At 39.4% G+C, this 8,733-nt stretch overlaps 1 protein-coding gene across 4 annotated transcripts; it reads left to right on the forward strand.

Annotated features, from left to right (window-relative positions):
- Positions 1 to 45: 45 nt before the first annotated feature.
- Positions 46 to 8,496, forward strand: LOC123187109 (protein MRG1; the record flags this gene model as incomplete). 4 transcript variants are annotated; one of them, XM_044598885.1, is given in 11 exon segments in its annotated part: positions 46 to 136; positions 901 to 954; positions 1,145 to 1,158; positions 2,918 to 3,060; positions 3,477 to 3,515; positions 3,660 to 3,718; positions 4,422 to 4,526; positions 5,911 to 5,990; positions 7,048 to 7,217; positions 7,899 to 7,983; positions 8,073 to 8,496. In XM_044598885.1, coding segments are annotated over 11 exon segments (925 nt in total), but the record flags the coding sequence as incomplete, so codon positions are not given.
- Between the last annotated feature and the right edge of the window lie 237 nt (positions 8,497 to 8,733).

Genomic DNA, 8,733 nt, shown 5'->3' on the forward strand with positions numbered 1-8,733 from the left:
GACCACCAGCGGCGGCGGCGGCGCCGGCGGGAAGGATAAGGACAGGGACAGGGACAGGGCCAGGGGCTCCGCGGTCTCCTTCACGGAGGGCGAGAAGGTGCTCGCCTACCACGGCCCGCTCCTCTACGAGGCCAAGGTTGCCCCCTCCCCCTCCCCCTCTCTCCCCGCCTCCGCGCGGCTCCCATTCCGGTCTAGGGTTCGCGCGCCGCCGCGGAGGCCCTGCTCCTCCGTTCCGTTTTTTTTTCGGCCGCGGCTAGGGTTTGGGGCGGGGCCGTCGGAGTAGGCGAGGGTTCTGGGAGTTGTAATCCGAGGCCGTGTACATCGCATCCGACGGCGCAGCACTCTTCTTTTCTTCACCAGAGAAGAAAGGAACGCAGCGCCGTTCCTCCTCTGCGCCGCCCAGATTTTTTATATTTAGGACATAATTTTCTATTTAGGACCATGATTTAGCACCAGGTGGATTGATTTCTTGGACCATGGCTACTTCATGTAGTAAGTAACAAGGAGTGGGAGATGGGACTACATTTGTAAGTAAACACACACGACACCTGAAGGCTATATGACATTTACCAGTTGCACACCTGCAATCTTCCCTCAGTAATGCTGATTTAATGGGACAAACGAACGCGACCCAAGTAAACGGAAAACAAAACGGGTGCTCTTTATTTTCTTTCTAAAGTTGTACTAGACCACTTTTGTTTCTGCTAAAATGTAGTAGTATCTCTTTCCCAACATTTCTCAAGTGCTGGCATGTGGAACTAAGCTGTAAATGTCCGGTTGGAAATTGCATGATATAGGCGTATGCGGTGTATGTTCCCTTGGTGTATATTTTTTTGCTGATGTTTTTTTTATACATGCTGAATATGTTGCTGATGGCAATTCTTTTTGAATTTTCTGAAGGTTCAAAAAACTGAAAATCGGGAGGACGAGTGGCGGTATTTCGTCCATTATCTTGTAAGTCCCCCAAATCGCCATTGTAAAACATGATAATTACCTCAAAAGCATTGTTTCCTCATTGTTTTGAAATTATTGGCCACTCTTAGCATTAAGATATCGGAAGGTATAATCTCTGTATATGTGTCCGCTCTTCCTTGTAGGTTCTTTTCCCCCCCTGTTATTAACTTTGTCTCTTCCCTTTTTGCAGGGATGGAATAAAAAGTAAGTGCATACCACAGTGGCTGTTAGATAAGTCTTCCATTTTCACTTGGAATTAGAAATGTATCAGTATGTTGTTCCTGCTCTTTCTATTGATGCATACGTCAGTGATGTTTGTAAGATATGTAGTTCTTTGGTTGCAATATACTTTATTCGATGTTCTTATTGGTCAAGCAATTGATATCATCATCACATACAGTAGCCATTCTATCATTACAAGTTGAACTCTCTACAAAGGAAATGTTCTAAACTTACTTAAACACAGATGCACTATTGGTGCTCTTATTTCAGCTCAAGAAATAAAATTTCGCGCTGTGTCTTGGAAGTTGTTGAACTTCTTCAATTTTGTGTGTATGCCTATCTTTGGAATCATGGAGTACTGTGCAACACCTAGTTTTCATGAGGGTTACGAAATTATGCATGGCTTTTCACTTCTTAGCATTGACTAAACCAAATGCCTTTTCGTTTAGCCATATATATTTGTATCAAATAATGTGCTTTTTTTATGTAACATCACATTATTTTAAAAGCCTTGACTTTGAGCTGCATGTTCTGCCTGTATTGTACATGGCCAATTTTGATCCCTTATAACATGGCCAGTTTGATCCCTTATAACATAATAATTTATGTTTTAGTTTAATGAAGTTGACTGATGTTGTATAATGCGCCAGGGCTAGTCTAGTGCATGATCATATGTTTGGTCCTTTGGTGTCTATGTCCTATTCTATTATACCCTTGATTTCGTTGTCTGTTGCCAACATACTCCTCGTAAACTTAACAGTAAGCAAACCCATTTCACAATAGAAGGCCATTTACTTGTGCACCATCATCTCGTGATTTACGTCAAAGAAGTCAAGACTGTAATTATTGCAATACTCGACTCTCTGTTCCCACTTTAATGCCATAAAGGATGTTAAGTGGCTGTAGACTTATAGTTTGTCAATTGATAGCGTTATGCATGATCCAATGTCATTACTCATTACTAAGATCAGGCAGCTCTGTGATTTGTACACACAATGGACTTGTACTAATATTGCAAAACAAAGTGACAATATATTACAACAGTGATACTTTATTTGCTCATTATCACAGTCAAGGCCCTGGATTGTGTCCCATACGGATGTCTAATGGTTCCGTTCTTGATTTTGTTTTGTTTTTTATTACTCAATTTGTTTTTAGCTGTGCATTTCATTTCCTGAAGTTCGAAGATTGTGGTAATGAAGGCATCTTAGACAGGGTATTGATATGTCTCAGCAGCCTAAGTGATTCTATGTTCTTTGTATGGCTGAGTTTTGAGTGGGTGGTGGATGGGATTTGGCAATATGAATAAAGCAGAAGGATGGAGGGATTGGTTCAGTAATTGTGCCAATCGAAATTCTGCTTTCATGCACTTGCCAGTTTAACGTGTATGGTTTGTCCTCTGTTTATAAGGACTTCTGAATGAGCTAATACAGCTGTTTGAGTGGCTTGGTGAATTTTGCGGAAGAGGGTTCCTATGTTAGTTATTACCTGCTGTTAATATGAACAACTAAAAAGAGTTGACGTGCATGCCATCTTTTGATGGTATTTCATCTTCAGATTTATGGTTGTGCACAGTTATATTCCGTTAACTTTTTCATGAATCCCTGTTGAGTGCTTGCTTCTATCATTTTAATTATGTCAGCATCACTGCAGTTAATTAATTCTCCATCCCTGCTGTTCTAATCCTCCATGTACAGTTGTACACATTCTTTTCAACTTATTCAGTTTTTAATGGTTATAGTTGGGATGAATGGGTCGCAAGTGATCGTTTATTGAAGTTGACTGAAGAGAATGTTCGCAAACAACTAGAACTGAAAAATCAGTCAGGGGACAAAACCGTCAGGACCGGTGGACGGTCAGCACATAACCCAAAAGGCTCTAATGGTTAGTGACATTTTGCAGTAATTGCATCATCTTGCAATTCATTTCTAGCAATGGGATGGCTATAACTGATCATTTTGATCATCTCATACTGATGTAGCTCAAATTCCATCCTGCATATCTTCTTTTGATGTAAATTGTTAAGTTGCAACCCATTGTTGGAATGATCTTGTGATATGTGCTGAAACAACTTTTGGTGATAGATAAGTATGTCACTAGTTATACCTGTCTGCACTAATGCAGTAATGAATATAGATCACAATGCTCTAAAAGGTGCTTTGTTCTAGTAAGGGTGTCTCCTAGAGCCTTAGTAGGCTAGGTGGCCGCCTTTCAGAACTTTGATAGGGCATTTAGAAAGTCCACATATCTCGACCATATTTATATACTTATGGTCTGTTGGTTCTCATATTTGCTTTCAGCAGATGCAAAAGCCGATAAAGAGGACACTAAGGGTCTTGGTAAGTTTGCTCTTCTTTTTAACAAAATTCCTTATGTCATCTGTTTCTTTTATTCTATTGGTGTATTTATCTGTTTTCAGATTTTCCCCAGCTACTTAGTTGTATACTACATACTTTAATATACTTGTTATGTTGAAATTCCAGTCAAGGGGAAGAAGCGCAAGAATCAGCTTGGCGTTGAGGTGGCTATGATTCCCAAACATGTACATTCTGAAGTATTTGATTTTATTTTCTATAAAGTTCATACTCTATGCATATTATCCATATACAGAACGATACTAATATTAAACATTTGTCCTTTCGCACTTCTGTTCTCTTCCAAAATGCTAACACTTATTTCTTGTTTACTGCTGTACTTGTACTTTATTTTGTAATTTGGATAAGTCCAGTGATGTCTTCAAATTTCCTTGACCGAGGATGACAATTCACACAAAATTATGACTACTGTGCAATACATGACACCATTCTCTTGCCATCTTGTAACACTTTGACCTCCAAATTCATTTTTTAGACAGCATATGTATAATGGCCTGCAACAGCAGCCAGCAGTTTTTTTTTTGTGGAGAATGAGCCAGCAGCTTAATGTGTAAAAAACGATTGTTGAGAGATTTCGCATACTTCTTCAAGTTAATGCATTTGCATGGTCTATATCATAAAAATTGAAATCGCCACTAGTTGAGGCGAGCTGGCGAGCATCAGTTACCTAGTTTCGATAGCTTGAAATGGAACCATCATTTTTATCCAGTATGAAGTTATGGTCCAGCTTAATGAAATAGACTAATAACTTTGATGCTCAGATATCTTTGCCAAATTGGTAGATTGTAATAAATCAGTTTGCATAGTCTTTTATCAAGTTTCTTGTGATGCTGCTGTAACGTCTTAATGACTCCACCTTGATTGATTCAGGAAAAGGAAAGAAGGTCATCAGAGAGTCTCCTCATGTCACAGTTTCCCGTAACACTAAAGAAGCAACTTGTTGATGATTGGGAGTTTGTCACGCAGCTGGGTAAGGTATTCAATTCTTGACTGCACTATCTTTCATTCATTTATTTATATCTGAATTGCACTCATCTTCATTCTTACATCACTAGTTGGTAGTTGTATATAGTGTTTCAGCTGGTTGGGAAATAACATGTACCAAGAAAAAGAAATATCAAATAGCGAATGGAAGGACATGTATTAAACAAACCTTAGAATAAAATAATGAATTAGCAGTCTTTGCCATTCGATAAGATGTGGCTCAGATCAGACTGCTACCAACATTTTACTAGAAACGAAACCATTATTTAACTTCCACACAAACATGATCCAGTATTTGAGATTTGAGTTTCTGTTCAAACATATTTTCTACTTCTTACGGGGCCGATTTTCGTTGATGGGAAAGAGGAGATTGAAGAAGAAATTGTCTCAGGGAGATTGAAAAGGGTAGCACAAATAGCTCATGCTCTTCCTCTTGTGCCAGGAGCAAAAAGGCTCTGAGCTGCGCTTTGTTTGGGGGATGCAGTTTTTCTTATTTGATGAAAAGATCACATAGGATGTCCTTTTAGGACCAACCAAACTAACTTGGCAATCCGATTCTTACTCAATCATCATATCATTTTCTAATTTACTGAATCGTATCCAGAAGGGATACCTAATCCTATGCTAAGGCGTCGGCGGGTGGACTACATGGTCAGTGGATCGGGAAACTGACCGAGGGGAAGCTTGATGGGCCGGGAGGAGATTTGGCCCGTGAGGCTGGATGGATTAAATAGGAATTTTCAAATTAAGAAAATCTGAGATGAAAATAAAGCAAGAAAAATACCAAATGAACTCCAGGAAATCCACGAAAAATCAGTGAGGCACATTATAACATGCTGAACCCAAATAAGTACATACAACTTATGTTGAAGCATAATTTAATCATACTGAACACAAAAGACTATGAAATTCCCATTTGAGCTTTAATTAATTTGAGAAAATCTGCAGAAATTTGCTAGTCATAATTTAATCATACTGAACACAAAATACTATGAAAATCCCATGCCTTCTTTGATTCCAACGCTCAAAATGTGCACCCATAAAGAAGTAACGTTTCCACCCGCTTTACAAAACAGCTTGTCCCCGAGCTAGAAATGTGGATAATCCTGCACCGCCATCCATAAAAGTCTCCATTAAGTCGATTGCTACCGCGTTAGACTTGGACTTACAATGCTATTTGTTAGAAAATCATGATGAGTATCCTGCATTTTCAGCATGGTATCAGTCTCATCAGTTTCTTGTCATCAAAGAGAGAGAACCATATCTTTGTTCTTGCAGACTTGTGGGCTGAATCTCATTGCTTGGCTTGATTATTTCCAGGAAATTCTTTGCTATAATTTGATGACATCATCTGAGCATTTTCCTTGTCCTGCAGCTTGTAAAACTACCTCGATCGCCCACTGTGGATGATATTCTAACGAAGTATTTGGAGTATCGGGTAAAGAAGGATAACAAGTCAGTAATCTATGTCATGATATATTGTTTATCAGCCTCTCCTTTTCTGCCCACATTTGTATTTTGTGACTGTAATACAAGTAGTTTACTAGAATTATGAACTTACCATTTTTTTTTTCTTATTATGCAACGGCTTGACTGCATAATGCTGAAGCATCATAGTACCATTTTAATTACTGTCAGGGAAAACAGCTCCATGCGAAATTCAGATAAAAGTTAACAGCTGGCAATAGTACAAGACACACAGACCTGCTTTTTGTTTATTTGTGTGGATTTTCTTTTCGAATTTCTTAGGTTGAGGTTGAATTCAAGCTTTCCCTGATTTCAGATGGCTTCTTCCAGCAATATAGCAAAAACGTTTGGTCTGATTAGTTTTGAAGGAAGTTAGTAGCTTGCATGTGTAAGGCACAAAGACCTGTTTTTGTTTGTTTGTGAGAAAAAAATGACGTCTTGTGTCGAGATTGAACTCAAGCCTTCCATAACTTCAGGTGGCTTCTTCCAGCAATATTACCAAAAACAATTCGTTTTTTTATTTGTAGTGGGGTCTGTAATTTTCTTAAATAAATTACTTTTTCTTTACTACTGTATGTTTGTTGGGCTTGTCATGGGCTTGGGGCGATTTGTTGCAGCTAGGATAGTAACAATTCATATCAGGCTTGCTGAAACTTATCCCATCTGCACAGATTTAATGTCAGCTGTACTATGGGCTTATAGTTTAGCTGATGTGCCTTGCGCCCCCCTGCTAGTGATCGTTATTATCATGCAGCAGATAATTTATGTGCCAATTCTTTTAGGCGTACTAATATGACAGAAAAAAAAACCATCAATTGGCCTTCTAACCTTCCTGGATCAAATCTGCTAATTCGCCATGAGGGTGGTGAAGTTCCCAACAACTTAAGCTTCATTAAAAACAGTTGTTTTATTTGTTCGGTTGGCTATCTAAATGTTGCAAAATTCTGTTCTTGTGCAATAGTGTTCTAATTGTGACCCAAAGCCACTTGTGTCATTTGTCAAACATTGTTTTCTCCATTAAAGTTTACCACCTTTTGTTTTGAAGGATAAGTGACTCTTGTGCTGAGGTAACAAAAGGATTACGCTGTTACTTCGATAAAGCATTGCCTGCCATGCTTTTATACAAGAAAGAGCAAAAGCAGTATAAGGAAGAAATTAAAGGTGACGTTTCACCCTCAACTGTATATGGAGCTGAGCATCTACTACGCCTGTTTGGTATGTCCAAATTTTCCACTCCAGGAGCTGTCTTATGTCTTTGATTTATCCTTTCATATAGTTCCAGTGACAAAGTTGGAAGTGCTCATGAGAGCTTTGGAAAATGACATTCAATGTTATCTTATTACTTTATTTGACTTTCCTTGATCCACTGCCAGTCAGTTGTAGCAGTATCTATCATCCTTGGTATTGTTGTTTGAACTGATAAGATGCTTACTCATGGAGGCATTATAATTTTTGTCTTCCTATAAAGCTTGGTGCACAATTTCTTGTCTTCCAAAGGGACTCTAGCTTGGTGCACAATTTCTTGTCTTCCAAAGGGACTCTAGCCTAGTTTGGTCCTCTTTCTGCAAGGCACCCCAAAACTCAATCAAAAAAGAAAAAGCTGGCATGTTTACTTGGAAGCAAACCATGTTTCTTGCCTTGCAAAGGGGTTGAAAACAGTGGCCATGCACCACTAGCTTTCTACTTTAATGGGGAAACTTGTTGGCCAAGTACATTATATGTTCCGGAACTTATCTGGGATAGTTGCCGGTACCTCAGAAAGCACATTGCTTGTATTTTGATTAGTTTAGTAGGATTGATAACTTGATTATGTCAATATCGTTTTTCTGACTGTCACCTTGCCATGATATTGTTACCATGGTGTCTGAACGGCTTCACTTTACCACTTTATTACAGTGAAACTACCAGAGCTACTTTCTTCTGTGAATATGGAAGAAGATGCACTCAACAAACTGCAGCAGAAATTACTGGACATTCTCAAGTAAGCAACTCCTGATTAAATTGCCAACGTATGCTTGATTCTCGGTTGAGGCCAAGCTGATCTGCTTACCATATCGACCAAATTGTCAGGTTTCTGCAGAAGAACCAAGTCCATTTCTTCCTTTCTGCGTACGACGGCGATTCCAAAGGCGCCGACGGGGCAAAAGGCAAATAGAAGCAAACGTTGGTGTCTGTATGTCGGATGCGCCATCCACTGCTGGATTTGTACTGCGTAGCTCACACCTCATAGTCTGGTTGTTGCTTGGATGTGGATGTTTTGTGGGATGTGTGACCCGTGACCGCCGATCGCCGCTCTGCTTGCTAACAACAAGTTCATGTAGCTGACCTGTCCAACATCACTGTTGGCCTAGGTACAAAATCCTTGCATTTGTGTGGTGCCCCTGAGACTGTCCTACATCAGTTCACTAGTGTACATTTGCAGAATCTCTCTGTTTTCTTGCCAACTCTGAATAATTTCCTTCTTTGAACAACACCAAATTGCGAGTGCCGCCTCTATTCCCGTGTGCGGATCGTATTAGTTTTTGTTTTGGTTTTTGGGAGGAGCAGGGAGTATTAGTTTTCGTTAGGACAAGGTCTGGCCCAAGAATTACCTATGTGGTTTATATGGCATGATTGGTATCGCTAGATCTTTTTTAAAGTGCTCACTGATGATTGTTTTAACGAAACCTAATACAAAATACAAACGGGAAGGGAGGCATATGAATTTGGGTTCCTCTTTCAAATTGAGTAC

Source organism: Triticum aestivum, chromosome 2A, assembly GCF_018294505.1.
Source record: "Triticum aestivum cultivar Chinese Spring chromosome 2A, IWGSC CS RefSeq v2.1, whole genome shotgun sequence".
Classification (NCBI taxonomy): domain Eukaryota; kingdom Viridiplantae; phylum Streptophyta; class Magnoliopsida; order Poales; family Poaceae; genus Triticum; species Triticum aestivum.